Genomic DNA, 27,171 nt, shown 5'->3' with positions numbered 1-27,171 from the left:
AATTGTAAATTGGCCACCGTAACGAATAAAAAAGCTGACGTTTCGAGCGTTAGCCCTTTTTCAGAGCTAACGCTAACGCTCTAAACGTCAGCCTTTTTATTCGTTACGGTGGCCAATTTACAATTTCAACATAGTTGATGTAACCAAATTACCTTGTTACCCCCACCGACGCAGCATCACAGTTTCTTTAGAAACTTTCAGCCTTTGTTCTCGTACTGTTAACATCCACCGTCCTTTGTTCCAGTGTTCCATCCTTAATCCATCACCCTTCAACATTATGCGCTTGCGTATTACACGTGTTCGCCATCATGGACATCTCATCGTGGTTCGAAGATGTGAGACGGATGAATAAAAGACAGGTTATACTTTGGCTTTAATGGAATTTTATTGTAATAAAATGTAGAAAAATATGCTTTATTCTAACAGACCGAATTTCACTCCCCAGCTCTTTTATCAAGGATTGAATTTTGCCATGATAGTTTCATCTGCCCTTATGATCTGGAAAGGATTAATGGTGGTTACTGGAAGCGAGAGTCCCATAGTTGTAGTTTTGAGGTAAATAAAAAATAGATAACTTCTAAAACCCATTTTATATCTTATCCTGATGTTATGTTATGGAAGTATGAAGCATTTAATGATGCTGATGTTTTTGTTTATCTTTCAGTGGAAGCATGGAGCCAGCTTTTCAGCGCGGCGACCTTTTGTTTCTCACGAATAAAGAAGATCCAATTCGTGTTGGAGAAATCGTTGTATTTAAAGTTGAAGGGCGTGAAATACCTATCGTTCACCGAGTTTTAAAGATACATGAAAAGTAAGAGTGTAATTTTTCCTCTTCTCTTAATTTCAGTAACATTTTCTTCGTCAAGTACTTAGCTTCCGTGTGAATTGTGTCTCAAAAGTGGCTTCTAACAATCTTCGTTTAGCTATTCGTACCGAAGGTTTTGACTACTCATCTCAAGAGTCAACGATTGCAGTCGGTTATTTTCCCTGGTAATAAAAATTACATAGCCAGACTGAATGCTCATTTGGAAATCGAAAAGTCCATGAAAATGAATGAGGACGATACCTCAGTCCCTAAATTCTACTAAGCACTGTTATTCTTGCCAATTTTGCTGATTATGTTTTTTCTTGGGCATGTTATAAAAAAAGTAATATGATGCCCTTTTCATGGTATACCACAGGTAGCTTGGTTGACACTTATATTTTTCTGCTACACACACTATCCTAAAGGCATATCTGTATACTGAAACAATGTAATCACCTCATTGGATATTCCTTGGTAAATATCCCGTGTGTGGTCAATGATTAGTGCATATGTTCTAGTACATTGCTCTGAACCTCTCCTGTTGCGAGAGGTGCATCTTAAAATGTATTCTTCTCATTTTGAGTTTTCCATTATTAACAAGTTGCCCTGAGAAGCCACAGATACTTGCATTGAATAGTTTGATATATATAATTTCAGAGCTGAGCAAAGAGTTTCCAGCAATCTGATTGGTCAAGCGGTTCCTTGTATGACGCTATATAAACCGCTCCACACAGTTTATATAAAATGTTATAATAAAATGTTAATAAATGTTACTAAAATGTTACTAAAATGTTATGATTTTAGAAATTTCTCTGTTGCTCTGTTCTGAAATTATACTAAAACAATTATTTGCCTCAGGTGCGTTGAATATTGTCGAATAATCCCCTCGACTTTGTCTCGGGGATTATACAACGATATTCTACTCGCCTTCGGCGAATAATTGTTAAATATATATCTTATTAGACATTTTGTTGTGTAGTATTGCTGACCATTTTTATGATTTGTACCATAAAAATACTCAGTGATACAATACACCAAAACATCTTTAAGAATAAGTTATTTGTTATCCAACATGGCAAATTGTTATTTCAGTGTGGATGAATTTCATGGACATTTATTTATGAGGAGATTGTGATGTGGATGGAATTAGCACGTTGTTGTGTTGCTGTTTCTATTTTCTCCCATAAATGATGAAATTTCATTGTTGTTTAACTATGTTCTTCATTCGATTTATCCAATAAAGTTGGATCAATATTCTCCAGCGATTCCAACTCTTCATCGTCAGAAAAATTATTTAAAAGGTCTACCAGTTTTTTTTTTTTTTCTTTTTTTGTAATTTCAATCCAATCTGTCCCTTGTGCGATGCGAGAAAACTTGTCTAACTGGTTCTCTGGAGTTCAAATGCTGCGTGATATTTGTTTTCATCTTGGGTATTATTTGTACTCAATGGAGAGTACTTAGATAATGGTAACCAGTATTTCCTTTTTAGTTTTTTTATACCCAGTGTGGCATATATACATTGTATGTACATATATGTGCATCAGACCACTTATAACTAATGCTAATGCTGTAATACCCTGACTAGCCCAAAAAGTTCACTTTTCTCCTTTTCAAGTTCCCAACCCTAAATTTTTTTCCTGAAACTGCAAAGGCAAATTTGGCTTCCAGCTTGTTTTATGCAAGAACTATAAAATCATTGTAACTAAAATGAATTTTGCTCTTCAGAGAGAATGGATCAATAAAATTCTTAACAAAAGGTGACAATAACTCAGTTGATGACCGTGGTCTCTATGCTCCTGGTCAGATGTGGTTAGAGAGAAAAGATGTAGTTGGACGAGCAAGAGGGTAAGATGTACTGGTGTATTTGTCTGTCCTATTTATTAACTCAGAGGTAAAAACCTGCCATTTATCCCGCATTGACTCAAAATATGGTCTATCATGTTATAAGGATTACATGGACTTTTCATTCATTTTTTCTATTTTGTTGGCAATTTTGCTGAATAAAGATTTAGAAATGCAAAGACTAGCAAAAACTAACGATAAAAACTGACGTTTCAGTGTCATCATGACGCCGTTGTCAAGGAGAAATAAAAAATGAAGTTTGTGGCAAGGTGTAACACTAAATTAGCATAAATATGTTACGAGCTAATTAAACAAATACTTTTGCGCGAATTGAATCGCTTTGCACGTTCAGAGTGGGTTTTAAGTCTCTGATGAAAAGCATTTCGTTCACCAAACAATCGAACTTGTTACTACACCTTTTCAGAATGCTAAAACGTTTCAGTAGGTCTTTCGGGACTTTGCTGTGCCGTTCGTGGTAGTGTTTATATATTGAAGATGCCTTTCGTTTATGTCCATCGGTGGACGCGTGTGTGTAAGTGTCCGTGTGTATAGCCCACATAACCTGCATCACACAGGTCACATTGAAATTGATAAACGACGCGTTGTTGGTTGACAATCTGTGGCTTGATTTCTCGTACTTTAAGATCTTGGCCAACTTTGCGGCTAACAAATACTGGCTGGACAGTTGTCTGTACCTTTATGCTAAGATTCTTGAGCTCTTTCATAACATAATTTGCTGATTCCTGATCTTTGAAGGGTATGACCACACGAACAATGGATATTGGTTCTTTGAGCGTCTGTGTGGGCTGCGTACCAACAATTCTTGATTGTAAGAAGGTGTTAATGGTAGAATTTACCAGGCGTTCCGGGTATTTAAGCCGTGTGAAGACTTTCTTTAGGCGATCACACTCATCAGAGAAATGGGCCCAGGAGGAAGATAATCGGTGTGCGCGATCCAGCATAGTTTTCAGTGTCAGCTAATTTAGTGTTACACCTCACCACAAACTTCATTTTTTATTTCTCCTTGACAATGGCGTCATGATGACACCGAAACGTCGGTTTTTATCGTTAGTTTTTGCTAGTCTTTGAATTTTGCTGAAGACAGCCAATTAACGAGAAGTAAGTATGGTCACCTTTCTACTGAGTGGCCTGACACTTAGCATTAAATGGTCAAATTCTAAAACTCACCTGAGGTATTAACTTTAAATTAGATCCCTGTTGAACTTAACAGTGACCTTTGTTATGTGAATGCTGTCAGCCTTAGTACTTTCCAAATGTCTTGTTCTAGTGTACTTCACTTCTTTCAAACCATACTTAGTTAATCTCTAATTGAGACATAATTAGTCTGGCTACCTATTAAGTGTTCCTTCCATTGTGTCCAGCTTATATATCACTGGCTCAAAGCAAACTCAATGATTTTTTTCATCAGAGAAAAAAAATTACAGACTATCATGGCTTATTTAGTACAGTGCATGTAGCTCCGAGTGGAGTGACTGTTGTACTATTATTATAAATATTTTTGTAACTTCTTTTTACCATGAATAAGCTTCAAATAAATTTAACAGGTTTTGCCTCACATTGGTTACTGAATAGATAAGTTCTAATTAATTTCAAAATCACCATTAACTACATCACTCTGTGGATTTTAGTCAACTCAAAGGAGGCCCATAATACGGGTTTTACTTACTTTAGGATTTTAAGCAACTGGAGGGTTACTTATGTGTATTTGTTTATGGTTTATTTTGTTTATTTAATTAGTTATTGTTTAAAAAGTGTACTTTATCAAAATTTACTAATAGATGAGTATTGTTTCTGGTCTGTCAATGCAGATTTTGTAAATAGTGTTTGCCTTGAACTATCTAATAAGTCATGATTCTGATCATATATATATCATAAGTTGTTGGTGGAACTCTCAAGCCAACAAAGGTGCACCGCGCCAGGAGGATCAATAAAGATTTGCAGTCCAAACCTCACAGCAAACACAAATGTAGAAAGTTTAAAAAATGGACAACTTCTGACGTAAAAAATATAAAAATTTTTTTAATGAAAAACGTTTCAGTCAGAGACCTTCTTCAGTTATTTACAACTTTTAAAATAAAAGAAGAGCATTAAATAGGATCAAAGTGCTAATGATTATGTAATTACTGATAACGACTAATGAACTGGTGCTAATAAAAAGATAACAAGAAACCCAATTACAAAGAAGCAATGGACAAAATACAAGAAGCAAACCCTAAAAACTAAGAGATAAGAATACTAAATATGTTAATATGAGTGGCGTAACCAATTGCAAAGAAGCTATGCGGCAAGCATTAAAAAAGGGAAGACCCACCTTTAACTACAACTGTAAACCGTAACAAAATCCCAAAACAAGGCCTTTGGAGCCCGAAAAGGCAAATTGGCAACAAAATCCCTGGAGTGGCCCTGAACTGATACTAATCATAATAAGATCACTTGGCAGGGCCTCTGAGTCCAATCCACACCTAAAGGGCCGACAAATCCAAGAAAAGGGCCTTTGAACCATCACTTAGTAGCGCCTAATATAAGATGGGAAATTAATTATAGAAAATTCTATTTTTACAAATGAAATTCCTTTCTTTTATTCAAACCATGGGGTGCCAAAGAGAACAACTGAGCACTCCAATAAGCCTCTTTAGTGATTAAAAGCCTATCGATCTCTATAGAGCCACTAGGGGCCTGTACCTGATCAATGCATTGGAACGAAAAATCGTCCAGGATGTGTGGGATTTTGTTAAAGTGTATCGCTACTTCGCAAGTTGTTTTGTTTGTGAGCATAGTAGATTTGTGATTTCGAAATCTCTCTTTAAAGTCATATATTTAGGTTTTCTCATGGTGAATGGATCTCAGAGAGCACTCAACTCTTGGAGGAGCAATTGTATACTATTTTGAAACCAGTTCAAGACATCATGAGTGATTCATCGTTATATTGCTACAGTCCTGTTTTGTATGGCCAAAGGTTGGCCACACTCATCAGGCAACATCAACAAATGACCATCAAATTTAAATGCTGGCGGTTTTGATTTGAATTTAAATGGTGGCACGCGCGGTTAACACGGTTGGTATTGCGTTCACCATTAGTGTGTCACGCTATATGAAAGTTTTGGAGCACGTATCTATTCCTGTGGGGGCATGAGGTCGCTAATTCATTTTGATTGTTAAGGGTATATAGATCTTCTCTGCAGATTATGACAAATTTCTCATAAATGCACAAATTACATTTTTTTTTGTAATATTGCTGTAAGGGTTGCATTTTTTTATTATTTTTCACTTAATGCTGAAGGGGGTCTTGGCATCCTTCAATTTCCATACATGTTTTGACAGCTCAGTAGTGTTTCTTTTGTTGGTGTGTCGGAAGGATGTTCTATGATTTCTGTAACATTCTTTAAAGTTTGTTGCAAGTCCTACATATGATTCTGTTGCTGTGGCGGTTGTTATGGTTGCCTGGTAATCTACGTTCGTTTCCAGGCATTTTCCTTGAAGGGGGCATTTTTCCTTTGTTCGGCATGACATTGGTAGCTGGATTGTGGTATTGGAGTTGGGGTGTAACCTTGGATCTCGCAAGCGGAACCTACAAACCATTCATGAAACCAAACAATAAATTGCTGTATGTCCACCGGCAGAGTAACCAACCCCCCCCCCCCCCTCCCCAGCACTACTCAAAAATATCCCAGAAAATATCAACAAGAGACTGTTGAGCATATCATCTAGCAAGGAAGTTTTCGACGAAGCCATCCCCCCTTACCAAAAGGCACTCAATGAAAGTGGATACACCTACAAATTAACATACGACCCACAATGTACCCAAACACCGCCAGGAAACCACAAGAGAAACCTCAAAAGAAGCACCACCTGGTACAACCCCCCATGGAACTCCAACATCAAAACCAACATAGGAAAGAAGTTTCTCAACATCGTCGATAAAGGTTTCCCTAAGAATCACCCACTACACATGATCTTCAACAGACACACGCTCAAACTGAGCTACTCTTGCATGTCAAACATGAAATACATTATTGCAACACACAACAAAACACTCCTCTCAGATTGCACCCCAACTCTAATACCACAATCCAGCAATCAATGTAACTGCCGAACAAAGAAAAATGCCCCCTTCAAGGAAATTGCCTGGAAACGAACGTAGTCTACCAGGGAACCATAACAACTGGCACAGCAACAGAATCATATGTAGGACTTGCAACAAACTTCAAAGAATGTTACAGAAATCATAAAACATCCTTCCGACACACCAATAAAATAAACACTACTGAGCTGTCAAAACATGTATGGAAATTGAAGGACGCCAAGACACCCTTCAGCATTAAGTGGAAAATAATAAAAAAATGCAACCCTTACAGCAATATTACAAAGAAATGTAATATGTGCATTTATGAGAAATTTGTCATAATCTGTAGAAAAGATCTATGTACAAAATGGCCAGCATTTAAATTTATGGTCATTTGTTGATGTTGCCTGATGAGTGTGGCCAACCTTTGGCCATATGAAACAGGACTGTAGCAATAAAACGATGAATCACTCCTGATGTCTTGAACTGGTTTCAAATAGTATATATATTTCTATGCCCGAAGAGCCGCAACAGCGGTGAAACGCGTAGGGCAAAAGCAAAGCAAAAGAGGACTTTCGTTTTTCATTTATTTTAGTATATGTAAGTGTATATATATATATATATATATATATATATATATATATATATATATAGGAGAAGTAGTGTGGCACAAGAGGACGGACAACTTCGAGCGAAGGAAGACATATACTCAATAAAAAGTCTAAAAAGTTAAAAAAGTTTTTATTGAGTATATGTCTTCCTTCGCTCGAAGTTGTCTGTCCTCGTGTGCCACACTACTTCTCTCCTACCATTTATCGAGGTTTGGACTGTGAATCCTTTTGGATCCTTCTGGCGCGGCGTCACTGTTGGCTCGAGGCCTTTTAACTTATATATATGTATATATATATATATATATAAATAAACGTAAAAAACCTTATCCTTGAATCGGAGGGTGCTCTACAATCATGGAGCTTTGTAAACAATTATAAAGGAAAATAAAAATTAAAACTTCGCACTAAAACTTTGCACATATTTATATTATTAATTTTTTTTTTTTTTACTTTTTTTTTTTTCAGGTTTGTCCCTTATGTTGGCATGGTAACAATTCTCATGAATGATTATCCAAAATTTAAAGTAAGTCCATAGAATATTGTACAGTTTTACTAACAAAACAAACAATTTATATTTTTTTCATTTTTAAGGGTGGTGACCTCAAAGAAGTCTTGCAACCTCTGGCATCTTAATTCCCAGCCAGATTAATTATGAATATACATCATTTAGGTTTTTGTTTAATTGTTGTTTGTTGTTGTTGTTGTTAACAGTTGTTGTTTCATTTTGGTGGGCTGATGCCACTGTATCTATTAATAAAAATACTGCAACATGGTGTTATTGTTTTTGGATTAATTTTGGTGAATTAACCCTACCACTTATGCAATTGATCTGTTTTCCTCTGTTCTTTTTCAGTATTTCATTCTTGCTGGATTGGGTGCATTTGTTCTTTTACACAGAGAATGATGGGGGAAAGTAACAAGAAAAAGTGACCAAACTCAAAGAGTAGAAGACTTTAAGATCACTCCCCCTTTAACTTTTTAAAATCCTTTAATTCTGACCTCGAGCTGCTATGCATTTCCGAAAATAACCATTAGTTACCAGGATTTGGTGGTAGATCAAGATAATATCTTCTACCTCACAAGTTGGAATATTCTCATTACATGTTTTAACTTGTAAGAAATCACATCTGAGATTTAAATAGTTAGAACAAAGGTTAAAGAGTTAGATCATGGTACACTGTATAAGAAAGCCTCTCAAAGTTGATGATACAAAAAACTATTTTCAATGATATTTTGTTGTGTGACTAACTTTCTTGTTCTGCCCATGGCAACAGTCATTGAGAACATATTTGTACTAGCTGTTTGAACAGCCTTTCATAGCCATGTATCACCTGCAAGCACTCTGTCCAGCACTCAATGGTTTTGTTTTGTTTTGTTTTGTTTTTTTTTTGCAAACCTCGTGAACTTACCCTATTTATGAACAGAAATAAACAGATTGATTTTATAAATTATGTGGTTTTCAAGACTTCCTCAAAGGCTTGCACTATATTTCATTCTTGCATAATGAGGGAAGAAAACAATTCCCATGGCTAGCAGACTGGAGGTCCAAGAAGCATTTTATGTTCTGCTTGCACTGCCCTGTCTGCCTATATCGTGATCTCAATTTATGGAGACAAGGGAAAGAGCATGCAGGCAAAGGTTGAGGAAGGAGTTATGAGATCACCTCCTTGCTTCCCTAGTGTTTTGTATGAAATTTGTTACGCTTTTTTTTTTTTTTTTTTTGTATTTTTGTAAACTGAGTTTGTAACAGGCTACTGTAATTCTTTCATTCTCAACAACACACATATAAGTCTCCATAGCTGGCTTTACCAATCCCTTGAGCATATTTATGCCAGAGCATCTGTTACATGATTGCATGTTGGTGTATAAAATTAGGTTCAACTGTGTTATTTTCATCATTCAGTGATGAGTTCCTTAGGGCTTATCATGTGTATTGCCAACTTGTAGAAGCTTTAAAATTCATTTTTCTTCCTTAGTATAAAACAAATACATGTAGATTCCATGTTGCTATGCATCTGTTTTGGTCATAGATCAGAGTATGTCAGGTCAGAGTATTTGTCACATCAGAGACACCCTACTTCCCATTGTGTGCTACTTTTTTGCCTGTACCACATTTTTATGTCCTCTGTGATCTGTAACTTAACTGATGCACGACAACACGGAATCTGTTTGTCAAATAGAGTGGCATGTCATTAAAAAAAAAAACCTGAAGAAAGACCCTGTAATATTAAGTGCTGATGACTACTGCATCCGACTCATGCAAAACGCGTGTGCGTGCTCTCCATATTTGCCTAATGTGCCAGCTTACTTAAGTATGACTGTTGTAGTTGATTGTTTTAAATCACTTCCCCCTTTGATCTTTAGGAGTAACTTGCATCTATTTAGTTTAAGTTTAGTTTAAGTTTAATTCATTCGCCACAGGAATGGCAGGAGAAAGGAACAGAACTTTCGTTCCAATTGACACCTAACCCCTTTTTTACCCCCCATCCCACCCCGGGGAGGACATCCATCACATAGTAATCTCGTGTGTGGGAAATTAACGTCTCCTACCCCAACCCTGCAGGAGACGGGACCTCCATTTATCGTCCCTTTCCGAGAGGACTAGAAAGTCTAACCATTTGCAGATATTATTACTTTCCGACCAGAGGGAAAAGTTTTTTAGACCGTATCCTAACCAATATGAATGAGTTCTACGATAAAGCCATCGAGCGACCTAAAATTGGCCTTTCGGATCACAGTTCAGTGGAGATCCAGCCCAAGCTTCGAGCAAAATCATCGCAATCAAAGAAAACAATCATCTCGAGGGATTTGAGACCTAGTAAAAGACGCGCAATGCAAATGTACCTTGAAAATGTTGATGTACCACGCCTCCTTGACACCGTGGGGACCTGCGCAGAGAAAGTGACACTTTTTGAAAATATTGTTAAGACGGGCCTAGACTTTATTATTCCCCTGCGATCCAAAACTATTCATCGAAGCGAGCCACCGTGGTTGAACGATAAACTCAAGAACTTGATCAAACGACGCCAGCGTGCCCTTGCAAAAGGAAATTTGGACACCTTTCGAACGCTTAGAAATTGCGTGAATCGCGAGCGTAAGATCTGCCGGACAAAGTACTACGAAGCAAAAGTCAGCCATTTGAGGGAGTGCAAGCCATCCGTGTGGTGGAAAGAGGTGAAAAAGCTCAGCGGCATGTCACCTGCCTCAGAAACGCGTGTTAACACCAGCAAATTACTGCAACACCTAGGTTTTTCACCTGGTGATCTGGCGAATTACATCAATTCAGCGTTCCTGACTCCAATGCAGAGTTTTGAGCCTCTTACCCATAATCCTTTTGATCCACCACAAACCGACAACGAAATTCCTGCCGTAAATACGATATCGGAGTTTTCAACCTTTATGAAACTGTCCGCACTCAACCCCTCCAAAGCACAAGGGCCAGACGGCATCCCGGTATGGTTATTAAAAGAAAACGCTGATCTCTTGGCGGGACCAGTCTCTGTGATCCTTAACTCCTCGTTCCACGAATCCCGCCTTCCGCCTTCCTGGAAAGAGGCTGACGTAGTCCCGGTCCCAAAACAAAGGCCCATTAATGATATTAACAAGCACCTGCGTCCCATCTCTCTCACGCCTATCTTGTCCAAACTCGCTGAAGACCACATCGTTGAGAAATATGTTAAACCAGCCGTGTTACGGAGTATCGACCCCCGCCAATTCGGATCTATTCCCAAATCGTCTACCACACATGCTCTGGTCAACATGACGCATAATTGGCTTGTTAACACCGACGGAAATGGTGCCACGGCAAGAGTAGCCCTACTTGACTTCCGTAAGGCTTTTGACCTTATCGACCATAGTGTTCTCGTTCAAAAACTAGCAACATATGATATTCCGAGTCAAACCAAAAGCTGGATTGTCGATTTTTTGATGAACCGGAAACAAAGAGTCAAACTTGCCCAAGATTGTCACTCTGAATGGCGCTCTGTACCATCCGGCGTCCCCCAGGGAACTAAATTAGGTCCCTGGTTATTTCTCATCATGATTAACGATTTAGACTCCCCAGCCGACTTGCGGAAATACGTGGACGACACATCTTGTTCCGAAATAATTACTAAGGGCAGTGAGAGCAAACTCCAAGAAGCTGTGGATGTCCTTTCAAGACAAGCTAGTATCGATGGGTTCCAAATGAATGAGGCCAAGTGCAAAGAACTACGAATTGGATTCTCTAACAGCAACCACGATTTTGAACCCCTAGTCATAAATGGCAAACCCCTTGAACTAGTCACCAGTGCCAAATTGCTAGGCGTGACCATTAGCCACGATTTAAAGTGGAACATGCACACCTCTGAACTAAGTAGAAAATGTTCCTCTCGTCTCTACTTTTTGAGACAACTCAAGAGATCCGGAGTTGCACCAAGCGAACTTGTGCAATTCTATGTGACATGTATTAGGCCCGTCTTGGAATACGCAAGTCCTGTATTCCACCGTTCTCTACCAAACTACATCAGTGAAGATTTGGAACGGATCCAAAGAAGGGCACTCAGAATCATCTATCCTAACCTGTCATATTGTGTAGCACTAGAAACGGCTGGCCTACCGAAACTTCACGAGAAGAGGGAAAAAATCTCAACCAACCTGTTTGACGAGATAGTCCGTAACCCCACCCATAGACTCCACAGCCTCCTCCCCCAAAGGAAGAGTTGTAGATACGCACTGAGGCGCAAAAGTGATTTCACTCTCCCCATATGCAAAACCGAGCGCTTGAAGAATAGTTTTATTTTTAGCCATATTTATAAGATGTAGATAATTTTCCTTCTTTCTTAACGACAAAGTTGTAATATTTTACACGTCCTTTTTATCATCTGTACTTGTAAATATTCCGTAATTCAGCCCATGGCTGCAAAGTGTTTATAATAAAGTATCTATCTATCTAGCACTTTCTTCTCAGTTAATTAAAGACCCTGAGACAGTTTTTTGTTTTCCTTAGTATTTGTAGCTTTGGGTATTTAATTTTACTATGGAAAAATAATTTTCCATTTATTTTCATTATTTTTACCTTTTTAAGCGATTTGAAAATTCCTGCTCTGGCTAATGGTTTGGTTACCATGGTAACGGGAAGAGCATTTTTCGAAATTTATCAGTTGTTTATGCCTTGGTGTTCTGGCAACCAAGCCAAGCGGGCAGGAGCTAGCGAGATACACTTTATTTAGTCTTATTTGAAAAGTTTTTCTTGCACAAAACGATTATGGGATAGAATTAGAAGCAGTTTTAGTCCGGGTTTCAGTCGAATGTGATATACAACGTACATAGAGCGGTAAATCAAAGGAAAAGTTATCGAAAATGGCTGGAGAGAGTAGTAGATCTGTCTACTGGAAGAAAAGAAAGACATTTTTCTGGAAGACGAAAACAGGAAGATGAGTCTGAAGAACGAAATCGCCCACTCAACTCCGAGCACTTCCCTGGATCATTGAAAATCAGCTTTCCAATAATTGGAAAAATTTTGCAACTCGGACTCTAACAAAACTGTTGGTTCCTCCAGAGAGAAAATGAAATATGCCGATGAGCTCCTTTCAGACAGCTCTGATACCAAGGAAAGCGAGGGATATAGATTAACAGACGTGATAAATTTATCCACGGCGGTCTCAAACGTGCACGTGTGTGAGATAGGTGAGAAATGTTTTGAAGTCTATGTCGTTCTCTGTCCTCGATTATGACTTATTTCCCATACCATATCGACCCTTGGTTCCAGTTTTTCCCTGCTGAATTTCGCTGATTTATCTACATGTATTAAATCTTGGATCAGGTACAAGAAAGATTTGTAGGTTTTGTGCATATACACGGTAAACAAAAAATTATGGGTTGAAAACTCACAGAATATTTAGTTCTGACTTGAGGTCTTTACTCTATTTATGATAAAATTGCGTGATTTATCTTAAAATTTTTACTTGATTTGTCTTTCTAGGCAACTTAACTCTTAAGGAGGATAAAAGTGCTAGAGCAGGGCTGATGTCACAGTTTTCCCTTCAGTGCAATTCCTCTGAGGAATCCAGTCCACTTCCAAAATCCAGTAGTGTGACCCAGTGAGGGAAATAATATGACATTAACGACTGAGTTAATGCTATTCCATGCTACAGCATGGAAGACAGTAGTAGGCTAAAGATTATGGAGAGGTTATCTATCCTTGGTGGTGTATGCACCAGAGAGGCAGCACATGCAAGAGACAGTAAACAATTGATGACTTCTGATTTACAGGCTACGTAGAAGGAAAAGAGAAAGCATCAAGGAGAGCAACTTCTGAGGACTCGTCAGTAGGAAGCCCTTCAAGAAGCAGAAGGAGTAATATATGAACCAGGAGTCATTTAAATTACTTTTAGACACTCCTGCAGACAAAATATGGACACTTGGGCCACTAGAATGGTTGCATTATTTAAGAAACTAAGTATGACTGCTATTTATGAGTTTAAAGGCTATTTTCTCATTATGCAATAATTTTGTCTTCAAGAAAAGATATCTTGAAAACAATTTGTCCGATTGATCTGAAATTTTCAGCATTTGTTCCTCTTGATAAGTTTTGTGTTATGAGTAGAGCAATTTTCCACATGATTTATGTACTCAAAGTTATGAAGTGAAACACTACTTCGATTTCCTATGTCAAATTTTATCGATCACCATTTGAAATGTTTTCATCATATCAAAATTCCATCTACTTATAACAATAAGTAACATGTATTCTTTGAATTGACACTAAAAAACATTTTTTTCATTAATTCCAGAAGGAGTTGTCTTTTCTTAAGTAACCCTTGGCAGAACCCAGTAGGGGGCACAATAAAACGAGTGGTATCCTATTAAAATTGACATGTGGAGTGTAAAATATTTTTTTTCATGATGATCAAGTCATAAGCTTTCCAGGGATATAATTATAGTTTGTCTAAGTTTTCAATTAAATCCTAACCATGAAAAATGGTTGGAAAATGGGCATTTTTTCAGGTTTACCCCTGCCTTAAGATTGCAAGAATGCGTGATCACCAAATAAGAAAGCTCTCAAAGGTTAAAAGACTCCTCGTCAGCATCCTAAGAAAGGCAGAGAACAATACAAAGAATATGCATACTGATGTCAGGTGGTAAGGGGTTAGGGGAAAAGCTGACAGAGCTCTCATATTTAATCACAGGTAGCCCAAGCTCTGCCCCAGGCTCTTTCACAGTGGATTATTAGAGAGTTTGTATAGTGCTTTAGTTGCACTAGCTTTTCAGCTCCATAAATGTAAAGTTGTGTGAAATAATCAAAGAAATAAAGTCTTACCTTTATAGAGAGTAGTCTGTGTTGTTCTCCTCGCGATTTGTGGCCATTTTGATGCGTTTTAGCTTGACGCCCTAATCGCCACGGAGTCACCGTGCACAAGATACAGTATCTTGTGCACGGTGACTCCGTGGTGATTAGGGCGTCAAGCTAAAACGCATCAAAATGGCCACAAATCGCGAGGAGAACAACACAGACTACTTTCTATGAAGGTAAGACTTATTTTATTTCTTTGATTATTTCACGCAACTTTACATTTACGGAGCTGAAAAGCAAGTCCAACTAAACCACTATACAAACTCTTTAATAGTCCACTGTGAAAGAGCCTGTGGCAGAGCTTGGGCCACCTGTGATTTAATTTGAGAGAAGTGACACTTATTTATAACGAGCGAGAAACATGCTTGATTAGTGTTAGGCAGTATAGCCTATAGCAGACTTTTCTTCAGTCGAAACAAGCAGGAAAAGTGGACGGGGTCGGGCTAAAAAGGAATGTGCAGTCGTTTCCCTGCCAACAACGATTGCTGTGCGTCGTTAGCCCGCTCTCTCACACACCTCCGCGGTCGAGGGCCTCGAGAAAGCTAAAGAGATAGTACAGATGCTGCTTTGGAAAATGGTGGAAAAGTTATTTGATGTTCACTTTCGGCAACCTATAAATCAGGCTACCTCTTGTTTTCTCTTTTACCTTTCTTGTCCTTCTGACGGACATTGCTTCTGTTGCAGAAGTAGTATTGTTTGATCTGTCTCGGTAGATGCCACTAACACTACATCTAGTTATAAGTGAATGGTGTTGTGCAAAACATCACTTCAAAAAAATGGCCTTTAGAGAATCCGGGCAAGGTTAAAAGTTCAACTTTGAATCATTGAGAACATCCCAACAATAATAACAAAACCAACTCTCCACGGTAGTTTGTGTGCTCTCTCCTTGTCTTAGCAAAAAGAAGGAAAACAGCTGTCGAGGGGCTCTTTCCGTCTCCATTCTTTCTTTGTTTTTAAACTGTGTCTTCTCAGGGCTATTTCGAAAACAAAGAAAGGAAAGAAAAATTGAGCGAACAAATGAGAAATGAACTAAAAATCAAATGGGAATCTCATTTAGCCTTCCACCCATATATGGCATTCCTAGCCATATTAGGAATGAGAGGTTTCTGCATGTTCCGGGAAGCGTGGTAGCCTCGAGGAGTGCACGCTGTCTTCTTCGCTTTTCTTTTGTTTTCTTTCCGTTTTTATAACTCTACTGCTCAAGAATTGCCAATAGGAAGGTGATACTTCAACCAATCCATTCCGAATCATCAACGCTGCGAGTGCTAGCGCAACTCTGCTGAATTTATACGTGGCAGTCCCCCATTGAAATCGGACAGATCATGGAAACCGCAGGCGATAGTGACCTAACCGGGGAAAAACATAACGAAGCACGGTAAGACGTATATTTTTATCCATCGAATTTATCAGTTGTGGCGATTAATTTCTTTCAAATCTGTATTTATTTGTTGATACTGACGGCTGGCTTTAAACAATAGCGTGAAAGCTGTCGAATCGGTCTCAAAAGGAATAGACGGACGATCCATTACTATTTTATAACTATTCACCAAAATGGAGCCGTACAGAATTAAGCGGATGATTATTAAGCTGTTTAATGCGTAAATGCTCTGCCGTGTTGGTGTGATACATCCACAACACAGTGTGGGCGATCAAATATCTCAATCTTAGTCAGAAATCACTTGTTCTGCCATGCATCTACGTGTATCGGAATTTGTCGATCTTATGGATTAAATGTGGACTTAATTTGTAATTCGTGGACATTTTTATTGTGAGCAATGATTGTTTGATATTTGACGTTACTTTGGCGACAATTTTGTCTGATATTCTTATGGATGGTTCTTATGTCATCTTTTTATACGGTACAATGGTTCACTGGATATACTCCTTACTTCCTTGGAGTTATAATTTTACAAAGAGTTCACCTCCTACACGTGCCGTATTCGAGTGTGTTGGAGATAACTATTGTCGCTCAAAATTATAATGAAAACATGATGATATGGTTATTGAATTTTATCTTTATTTCGAGGCAGAAGGTTTTAATCAGTCGTTGATAAACGAAGAAGGAATAAACCAAAATACAGTTGGACTTGTCTAGAAATAATATTATGCCACTTCATGGGCACCCTTGCAAAGAGGAAAAATCGGCCATATCGGATTTAGGATTTGATTGGCTTCATCGATTACCAGTTTTCATCTTGCTCTTGTTTGGGTAAGATAAGTTTATACTTTCAAGCTGCATATGTTGTTTGGAGGGAAAATTTCGAATAGTTTAGCAATAACCTTTTAGTGGACAAGCCTCAACAGTCCTCTCCTAGGCCTAATTAAAGAGTTGTAGAAATTGTCCAGTTGAACGTTTTCAGGATTCCTTTTTTTCCTTTTATACTAGGGTGAGATCAAACTTTTATTTACAGTACAGGTAAAGAAATAAAATGTATGGCTTGTGACATCTCGCAAATAATTGTATTTCTTTTAGGTCATCTGTTCAAGACAAGTCATCAGGTACCCAACTTCCTTTACTTTTAGTCTATTTTTCATTGTTCTCAGTACAAGGGGGCACTCTCCTTGCCAATAATGGCTTGCAAAGTCCAAATTCGTACTGTCTGATATATCCACTATAGCCTGCAGAGCAGGCGTTCTTGTGGAGTTTGGGCGGAAATTAGGACTTTGGGCTTTCTGTCTTATTTTCTAGACTGCATGTAAAATGGAGTGATGCGAACAATTAGAAGGTGGGGGGAGGGGGAGAGGTTAGGGCTAGGGAAAGGAATGCCTGCCAGCAGTACTTAGAAATTTGAATAACCCGTTCGCTCACGAACAGGCGATTCTGATTGGTCCAGTATTTTTTATTGACAGCAGAATGTGACGTCAGTTTGTTATGTATCACATCCAATATGGCGTTTAGCGAAGAAGAGATAGATCTTGCGTTGAACGATTCTTTAGCTACTTTTGATGTCTTAGAAAACTTTGTTTTAAAACAAGAACAGCAAGATGCCAAACATCAACTTTCCAGAAATAAAGATGTGTTGGTGGTCTTACCGACAGGCTTTGGTGAAAGCATTATTTTTAGATTTGGTGTGTGAGTCAAGCAGCTTCTCACAAAGAAACACTGTTGCATGGTTGTTGTTTGCCCTCTGAAAAACATCGTTGACAACCAGGTTGTCGAGGCCAAAGAAATTGGCTTAAAAGCAACAAGTCTTTCGGACAGTGTCCTAGTAGAAGAACTTGCTAAGTTTGACTTGTTCTTTCGGTGTAGGTGGTTTGCACATACAAGCGGCTTTATTCTTCCTCCATGCCGGGCTAGATTTGTTTGGCGTATCTAATTGTCGCTTATTTGTACTTTTGGCTTTTCTGGATTTTTGCATTGGCTATTTGCATTCTTAAAGTGCACCTAAACCCCAAATTTTTTTTTTCGCTTAACGAAATAAGCTTATTTTTTGGAGTATTTCTGTGCAAAAATTTTTAATTTGCTCAAATCTTTAATTTTCTATGCCCAGTCAAAATACGGAAAATCGGCCGCCATCTTGCCCCACGACCGAGTTTAAAGAAGAATGGCTCTAGCGGGTAATGTGACGTCAAATCGAGAACACGAAAGTCTGCATCTCACACATTTTCATTTGTTTGGGAAGATTGTCATCGATATTGTCCGAAATATGCCGACTAGGTGTGTTGTATGAAGAATGTATGAAGCGCGATACCCTCTTGCAAATTTCGCACATTGCTACATCCTTCTACAACACACTTAGTCGGCATATTTTCGGACAATTATCGACTACTACCTTCCCAAACAAGTGAAAATGTGTGAAATGCAGACTTTCGTGTTCTCGATTTGACGTCACATTACCCACTAGAGCCATTCCTCTTTAAACTCGGTCGTGGGGCAAAATGGCGGCCGATTTTCCGTATTTTGACTGGGCATAGAAAATTGAAGATTTGAGCAAATAAAAAAAATTTTGCGCAGAAAAACTCAAAAAAATAAGCTTACTTCGTTAAGCGAAAAAAATTTTTTGGGTGTAGGTGCACTTTAAGGATGATTACATGTAGCTGTCCCAAGTTTCTGACTTTCCTGGCACACGGATTGCAACAGCGATCAGATAACTGTTTGTTGTTTTGAATGAGTTCGATGCCAATTCCAGCACACACATCTGATAAAATTACTCCATAAGCATAACTTCTCTTCGATGCTCTGAATAAATTTTCTGATGACAGGTATGAGCCGTATTTAACTGTAAAACTACAGCCGCAAAATCGACAATTCTCGTTCGGCGACATGTGAACACAAATTTTGACACGTGATTTCTCTTCGAATAACAACAAATTTTGACAAGCAACGGAAGTGAAAATCCACTTCCGTCGCACCACCTGATTGGCCAATTGTTTGCGCATTATCATTACTCATGCATATCTAATTAGGGGGTGTTTTTCAAATTTTCAAGTGCTGCTGGCAGGCGTTCCCTTCTCTCCTCTCCCCCTCCCCCCGCCTCCTAATTTTTCTCCTCACTCCATTTTATGCGCGGTGTGGGAAATAAAACAGAAAGCCCAAAGTCCTAATTTTCGCCCAAACTCCACAAGAACACCTGCTCTGCAGGCTATACCCACTACTGATCCCAACTTTCAGTTTGTAAGTGGTAGTTAGAAATTTGCAATGATTTGAGTTTGCTTTGGTTTGTTGATTAGGCTATTCACCTATTGACACCCTAGAGTGACTGACAACTGATTCGTCCTGACGATATCACTCCTAGATCAGATATTAAAGTCACAAGAATAAAGGAAATGATCGTCAACTAAAGAAGTTGTTGAGTGTTGATAAAATTCTGCTTGTCAGCATTTAATCAGTAATCCTTTGATACAATGAAAGAGCAAAATGTGCTGTGCCTAATAAATCCTTGAAGGGATTGACATGTAGCTTCTCTCCATACATAATCTAGGAAACAGGTAATGAGAATACTCAAACTTATCAGGTAGAAGTTTTCATTTTGACCTAACACCTGTAACTAGTTTTACAAGGAAATGTGTGGCAGCTAAGTACAGAATGGAGGATTGACAGTTAGATCTTGGGAGTGAAAAATTTAAGTGTGTATGGTGTTCTGACCTTCACAGCATTGTGTTCCAAGTAATTCAGAAGAATAGAAAGGTTTCACTGTATCTTTTCAGCAGAAAAAAAGATCACACCTTAACAGACGAAATTTGAATGCGTAGGTGCACATACATCTACATCAATCACTATTTATTTTTCTCTTTTAGCTGAAAATAGTCCATCTGCTAGTCCAAATAAACCTGAACAAAAGCCTGAGCAGAAGAAGGTAAAACAAAAATTTGAGAATATTTAGATGCTATGCACCTTACATGTACATGTATACAGAAAAACCAAACATGATTATGTAGAAGGAATCAATCAAACAAACAGAAAGGAGGACCAAGGCCAAGGTTTTTAAAGTACTGTGCCACTTTACTCAACTTGCCAAAAATGGGATTCACCAGGATGAAATTGGTGACAAAGCTAATTCTTAAGCTTTTGAGAGTGCAAGTTAGGATATTTTGAAAGTCAGACTATTTTGAACAATTTGTGAGGAAAACAGCAGCCTTTCACTATAATTGTTACTATTGCTGTTACTTATTCGTGTAATTTTGTCCATTTGAGTATTTATTTTTTTTTTTTTGTACAGCTTATGACATGGTCATGAATTGAAAAGATTACATGTGTTTAGTCAGTTGTTACTAAGGGCCTACATTGTACATGTGTCTTAAGAATCAGGCATAGAGCTGTACTGCTTTCGAGTCTTTTGTATCAAATTCTAACACCATTGTTTGGATTTTTGAAACTTTAGACTATATTTTCAAAAGGAAAGAAAAGAAAGAAGACTGATAAGGACTTAAATGCACCTAAAGCCCCTCTGACAGGTTATGTCAGGTTTCTGAATGAGCATCGAGAGAAAGTCAGGGCTGAGAATCAGAATCTTCCTTTTCATGAAGTCACGAAGATTCTTGGAAATATGTGGAGCCAGCTACCTTCTCAGCAAAAACAGGTACACTGAGCCATTTTGTTGTCAGTAGCATAAAGGCAGACTTTGTCATTGTTATAACATTACTAGGTTGCAATGGACTTTCTAATTGCACTACTCAACATGTGCTCCCAGTTGGCTTGTTAGCTTAGTTGGTAGAACACAGCACTGGTATTGCAGAGATCATGGGTTCAAATCCCATACAGGCCTTATTTCCACTACTGCTCAAGTAGTGTTATTACTGCAAGGATTGCTTTGATAAATAAAAAATAGATATTTATTTCTTAACCCGCAGTTCACATAATTATATGATTTTTTTAAAAGATAGGTAGGTAGAAAGATAGATATAGCTTTATTAAAAATCACATGGCAGCCTAATAAGGCTGAGTTGCATGATTATTTACGATACAATACTGGCTAAAATTATCAGTTATATTTACAGAGCATATTATTTGCAAGAATAATACTCGAACCTATTGTCTACACATGGTTGGTAAATATATGACTGGGAGAAAATTATGCTTGGTGAGCATTATTGGGTTACCAAACTGATGTTGATTTCTAAGATTACGAGTAATATGGTTCTTTTGTGGAAAAAATTATGAAGTTTGTGCTCGGGATTGGACACTATTGGTTCGAAAAATTTATTACATTGTTCGAGATGTCTAGTCTTCAGTGAGTTCAGGTTGAACAATGAAAGGTTTTTGAGATATGATAGGCCAGGTGAAATTACAGATTGGGTGCATTTTTAAACATGTTCTGTGTCATTGCTTATTTATAAATAATCAGGCAGTGCATGATGGTAAAGAGGAGCACAATAATTGAGTACAGGTCTAGTACAAATCAGATAGAAACTGATGATATCATGAGCTGGAGCATAGGCACGCTGAAGCAATATGAGAAAAGACATCTGCTTATTAGCCTTTTTTAGTACATCAGAAATATGGCAATTCCATTGTAGGGTGCTAGCTATTATTGTGCCTAACACTTTAACACTGTTTACACATTCAAGTTCCTTAGAGTTGACAGTAATCGCATCAAACTGGTGCTCTGTTCTTTTAATTAAAGTCAATCAGCAGTTCTTTACACTTGTCTGGGTTCAGCTGAAGCTTGTTTGTGATAGACCATTGCTCCACAGCTGTAACAGCAACTTGCATTGTGACTCGCACCATCATCTATTTCCTGACATGTATACAGTTTTTGTTGGTCTACATGTAGTGCCCATGATTTTGTACAATTATCATAAGAATTTTCTTTTCTTGTTGGCAACCTACAATTAAACTGGAACTTTTGTCTCATGCGGTTTCTTCATTTATTGTAGAAGATACACTGGTAAATACTTTCTTCTTAAAGATGTCCTTAAAGTCACTGCTCATCTACATCCCAGAGGATAGAAGAATCCATGCAAAGGATATTTCCAATAGACTAGCTTCTGTCTAGTTTCTGCATAATGCAAAATCCACCCACAATGGTTTTGACTTGTGTTGTTTTTGCTACATCTTTGCAGGCCTATTTAGAAGAAGCCGAGAAAGATAAAGAACGTTACATGAAGGAACTAGAAGTATATCAACAGACTGATGCATACAAGAACTTTGTGGCCAGGCAAAAGGCAATGAAAAAAGGTACAGCTGCATTTGTTAAATGACCATGATCCATTTTTACTGTTAAGCACTTGACACACTTGTACATGTACACACAAACAGTTGTTCAAAACCACCTTTGTGAACATGACTGACTTTTGGCACATAATCAGTTGAGCTTATTGCCTTAGTTAATAAACAGTGTGCAGTCAAAATGTTGTGATTCACTTAATACATTTAAGTACTGTAGAAATGGTCGTATTTGTAAAATAGGGGATAATGCATGAATATCTTGTAGAGGTAGTGTTTCACGTATTTTGGTCTTTCTTTTTTCAGGTGAAGATGTCAATGGTGCAGAGGTAAATAAACTAAAATATAAGCTTTCTGTACACTCATCCTTCTATATTTTGTACTTGCAATACCAACCTTTCTTAGCTATTGGTAGATTCATTGTCTTGAATTTCAATAATAATCATGACGTTATATTATCTCCTCTAGGGAAATGATGACTTGTTCTGCAGTGCTTGTAACTTATACTTCAATTCACCACACAACAAGCGTGAACACATGTCTGGCAAGAAGCACTTGGCTGTAGTCTCTTCACAGATGGACAAATCTGAGAAGCATGAAGAAAAGACAAATGGCAGAGATTCATCTGACACAAAAAAAGTGGAAGAAACTTCTGATTCACAGCCACTACAAATTCCTTTAGATGGAGATATTCCAATATTTACAGAAGAGTTTTTGAACTACAATAAAGGTAAGGCTCTGCCAAAAATGAAGCCAATCTGCTGCTATTGTGCCTTCTTTGTACATGTATATCATTTCCAAATATTCTCTGTACGCATGCACATGCCTGGTCCTGGTGTAAGAACCAGGATTGAATAACATTGGAAAAGCCACAGTAATGGATGGTAATAATTATGTAAATCTTACCCAGCCCACTGCATGTACTTCATACCCAAACTGTCCTAATACACAATTTGCATCTGATTTGCATCTGATTTGCAACATCTGGCTGGTAGAGGTACCAGTCCTTCCCTGTGGGAAGATAGCTCTCCCCATTCCTTTTTTTTTTTGTTTGTTTGTTTTTGTTTTTTTCAATCTGGAGACCATGGGTTTTCAATCAAGAACACTGTGAGGAATTTGGGAATGGTGGACTGTGCTTGTACTTGTACATTGTAAATACATGTATCTTATGTCTTTGCTCCATGCGCTTCCCCCCCTCCAGGAATATGCAGCTTATTTATTTCTATTGTTGTTTTTGTGTTCATTTCCAGCTCGGGAAAATGAACTGAGGAAACTGAGGAAAGTGAACACAGAGTTTGAAGAACAGAATGCCATTCTTAGTAAACACATAGAGAATATGAAGAAAGGCATAGACAAACTGGAAGGAGAGAGGAAAGAGCAACAAAATGAAATCAGTGCACTGCAGAGACACCTTGCCAGGTTGCGACAAATAATTTCCCGTAGTTTTGTTGATATTCAAATTCCAGGAGTGACAGATCCCTTAACGTCAGAGACAGTGGACTCATTTGTAGCAAAACTGCAACAATATATTCAAGAAAATAGTAAAGAAAACTTGGAGTTAACATCCAGAATAAAAGACATTATAGCCTCTCTGGACTACCCCAAGTAAGTGAAAATCATTCTTATGTCTTCTGTTTTGCAAGGTACAATATATATGTACAATCTTTGAGAGCCGTAATGATTCGATTTAGAAGTAAGTACCCTCATTCTTTTTTTCCAGTGAGTACCTCCCTCTAATAAGTTCACCCACCCCACCACCCTCCCCTTTGATTTGGTTTTGGTTAATAAGTGCCCCTATTCCAATAAGTGTACGTATTCCAATACGTAACCTCTATTCCAATAAGTGCCCCATTCTCTTTCAGTGATAGCAATGTTACGATATGTTCATGCGGGTGCACAGTTCCTTAAAACGGATGATGAAGTCTTCAAATTTTGTGACGTGTGGATGGGGTTGTCGTTCTAGTAAGGAGAGATCAAGAAAAACTAATCTGTTTTACAGTTTCCCTCATCCTTTTTAGATAAACATCAAAGTTTTCTCTGTACATTATGCTGTTTCTCAAAAAAGTTGAAGGAGTGTCCCGTCCCTAATAAGTGCCCTGTTTCGTATAAAGTACCTTAAGTAAATAAGTGCCGCGGGGACTGAGTCGAATCATTACGGCATACATGTTAATGTTACTTTGAATGTCATTGTTTGGTTAACATTGTCACTATTTTTTGCAAGTCTTTTTCATGTTAATTTTGAAGGAAAACTAAAATCAAACTTTTGTGGAATACAGGTATAGACTATTAGTCATTAAGTTAACTTTTCAAATTCACCAGCATGACTGCAGAATAATTTAATTATAGTCTTTTTTTGTTTTTTTTTTTTGTTTTTTGTTTTTTTGTTTTTGTTTTTTTCGCTGTCGCTTTTAATTAGTTGCCCAAAATTGTTATGAAATTTAGAAGAGATGATCAACAGTGAAGGAAGACAGACAACAAAAGATTTGGTGTCAGAGGCTCCGTGATTTCGTTATTTTTGGGAAAAAAAGGGTTTTATTTTCTCGTTTACCTTTTAGATATGTACTTGTGTACAGGTTTTAATGTATTGATTGATTACATGTACTTTGATAATTGATCTACACTTTACTATTTAACAATTGGTTCATGCTTTAGCGTGCACTATCGAGTTATGGAAGTTTGGAGAGCACGAAAGAAGCATAAGAGTTGCCCAAGACAATAGCCGAGGACAACTCTAGCTTCTTGAGTGCTCTCCAAACTTCCCACGTGCTCCATAACTCGATAGTGCACAGATGAAAGCATGAACCAATTGTTTTAGAACATAGCAGGTGGAATTGTGCATCAAATCCGACGCGAAAAACGGACAACAATATCAATTGAAGCGAATCGTGACGGCGCTGATGCCGAGTCTCCTTTCCCGTTGTTTTTCTCTTTGTCTGCCTCATTTAAGAACTCTAGCCCAAGGGAAAAGGTCCAAAAATTGTCTTCATTTTGGGACTAATAGGCCGAGTCTCTGTTTGTATCCATTATTGTCGCGAAATATATTATTTTTCCCCGAGCTAACAATGGCCACTTACGCGAAAAAAAAATTTCTGGCGAAGCGATTTGCTGACGCTATCAGCGTGCACTATCGGGATTTTGGGCACGCTTGCGTATACTGAATTTGATTGGACGGCACTGCTAGCTATGTTCTAATTGTTTTTTAACGTTAAGCTCAATTAAGCAGTTATCTTGTTTATTTTCAGTTGCCTAACAGCTGATGCACCTCACATCACTGATGCTTTGATCTGCAGTTAATTCTTGTTCCACTTTTTTTTCTTTTTTTTTTTTTCTTACGGTAGTGACTTTGTTATTCTAGTTAGCTGTGTTAGTACTGTAGCTGCGGATTCACTCTTCCGTATAGAACATTTAACATGTGTTAAAGACGTGTACAAGCAGCGAGACCGAGAGCAGTAATTGGCAAGTGCAATTTGTAGTCGGGATCTAAAACCTTTCAATTCCCATGAGTGACCAACACGGAATTTCTCCTACATTATCACTACGACGTCAAGCAGAAAAATGAAGAGGTTAAAGAAAAATCCATAATGGAAATGCTTGTTGATCAATTACCAGATTCTTGAAACTAATATCATAACAGTTGCACTAGAGTCAGTAAGAAGAATTAACCGATTAGATCTTGGGAGTGAAATGGCTAGCTGTTTAGTTCTTCAAAAATGCCCTAGAAAGGCGATTCTGAGACTAAGCACCACATACGCGTACTTTGCACATGTACATGTTCATGGATGTCTACAAGATTGTAATAACGATACACCTGGAGTTAGTGCTTATACTGAGGAAATCGTGGCTTTATGTGCAAAGCAGTGCATGTAGTGCTCAAAATCATGGTGAGCATAGGAGAACATGAATTGTACATCCAAAACTGATGTAGAGTTTGGATTTGCTCGCTACCTCGATTTGGATGTGTTTATATTTTACCCTGTGCGAGTCGATAAAAGTTTTCTTGACCCAGGTAAATGTCTTTTTTTATGTGATAGTTTCAACTTCATTGGTTCAAAGTACGTTTTTCTACATTAGTTGGAGTTACCTCAAAGGCGAGAAAAGCACAAAAAAAAAACAGCAACAACAAAAGATACAAACAAAACACAAAATAGGAAAAAAAAAAAAAGAGGAATAAGGAAAAGAATTAAATGGAAGGGAAAAAGAAATGACATGAGCCTGCACATTCTTGTACAATTATCAATACTGACTTTATGGCAGTTTGTAAATATTCGGAAAACACGGAAATACTAACGAGACCTTTCAGACATTACAGCTAGCGATTGTGTTTTTGTACAGCAGTTTGTATTTATTGATTTTGAATATTTCTGTAGAAGATAATGCGATGTTGTGATGTTGGTTACTGAATAGTTAATGCTCCATGACACTTGTTCAAAGCGTTCCTGTCCCCTATAGAATGAAAATAAATTTTTTGCTGCATTTGTACTCTTTTCTGAACAAGTTTTAGCTTTGATAGTCATACCCTGTATTGAGGCGTATCTCGTGTGTTAATCTAATTTACCTTTGGGTGAGATAGCTCCTAATACACTGTTGAGCGAGTGTAGGAGGTGGTGTTACGGTCACGAAATTGACTTTGTAGGAGCTAATGCTGGCCCAAAAAAAAAAAAAAAAAAAATTGAAATACATAAACAAAACAATAAACAAAGCAAAAAAAAAAAAAAACAAAAACCTGGATCGTGGTTAAAGTAGGTAATCCTGTTTGGGTTCGAGTGATATATTTATTTTAAGCATTCTATGCGTTGGTTCACTGTGGGGTACAAAGCAAACTTGGCTCGTGTAAGTAAAGCCTAAAGACACCTTTGAGCGCTGTTCTGCACTGACGCATTTAAGAAGTGC

At 37.8% G+C, this 27,171-nt stretch overlaps 3 protein-coding genes and 2 long non-coding RNA genes across 5 annotated transcripts; all 5 read left to right on the top strand.

Moving 5' to 3' along the window:
* The first annotated feature begins 223 nt into the window (after window positions 1-223).
* Window positions 224-8,793, top strand: LOC111340808 (signal peptidase complex catalytic subunit SEC11A). The gene is made up of 6 exons (XM_022947718.2): window positions 224-359; window positions 446-555; window positions 665-811; window positions 2,531-2,650; window positions 7,808-7,865; window positions 8,196-8,793. Exons 1-6 carry the CDS (start codon window positions 309-311, stop codon window positions 8,244-8,246), a joined length of 537 nt encoding a protein of 178 aa, XP_022803453.1. The 5' UTR covers window positions 224-308; the 3' UTR covers window positions 8,247-8,793.
* Window positions 8,794-10,021: 1,228 nt separating this feature from the next.
* On the top strand, window positions 10,022-12,552 carry LOC148740800 (uncharacterized). The gene is made up of 2 exons (XM_088757451.1): window positions 10,022-11,541; window positions 12,408-12,552. The coding sequence occupies exons 1-2, from the start codon at window positions 10,022-10,024 to the stop codon at window positions 12,550-12,552; spliced, it is 1,665 nt and encodes a 554-aa protein (XP_088613577.1).
* LOC148740799 (uncharacterized) lies at window positions 12,510-14,197 on the top strand. Its single transcript, XR_015991005.1, has 2 exons — window positions 12,510-13,009; window positions 13,305-14,197. It is a non-coding gene; the product is annotated as an uncharacterized LOC148740799 (long non-coding RNA).
* A 1,575-nt stretch (window positions 14,198-15,772) lies between these two features.
* Window positions 15,773-26,760, top strand: LOC111340796 (high mobility group protein 20A). Its single transcript, XM_088731008.1, has 9 exons — window positions 15,773-16,050; window positions 17,149-17,174; window positions 19,914-19,972; window positions 20,498-20,695; window positions 22,179-22,293; window positions 22,588-22,610; window positions 22,750-23,011; window positions 23,532-23,886; window positions 25,524-26,760. Exons 1-9 carry the CDS (start codon window positions 15,998-16,000, stop codon window positions 25,573-25,575), a joined length of 1,143 nt encoding a protein of 380 aa, XP_088587134.1. The 5' UTR covers window positions 15,773-15,997; the 3' UTR covers window positions 25,576-26,760.
* Window positions 17,181-18,877, top strand: LOC148740798 (uncharacterized). The gene is made up of 2 exons (XR_015991011.1): window positions 17,181-18,054; window positions 18,699-18,877. It is a non-coding gene; the product is annotated as an uncharacterized LOC148740798 (long non-coding RNA).
* Window positions 26,761-27,171: the final 411 nt, after the last annotated feature.

This window comes from Stylophora pistillata, chromosome 1, assembly GCF_964205215.1.
Source record: "Stylophora pistillata chromosome 1, jaStyPist1.2, whole genome shotgun sequence".
Lineage (NCBI taxonomy): Eukaryota > Metazoa > Cnidaria > Anthozoa > Scleractinia > Pocilloporidae > Stylophora > Stylophora pistillata.
This window is presented reverse-complemented; position numbering and strand designations above follow the sequence as displayed.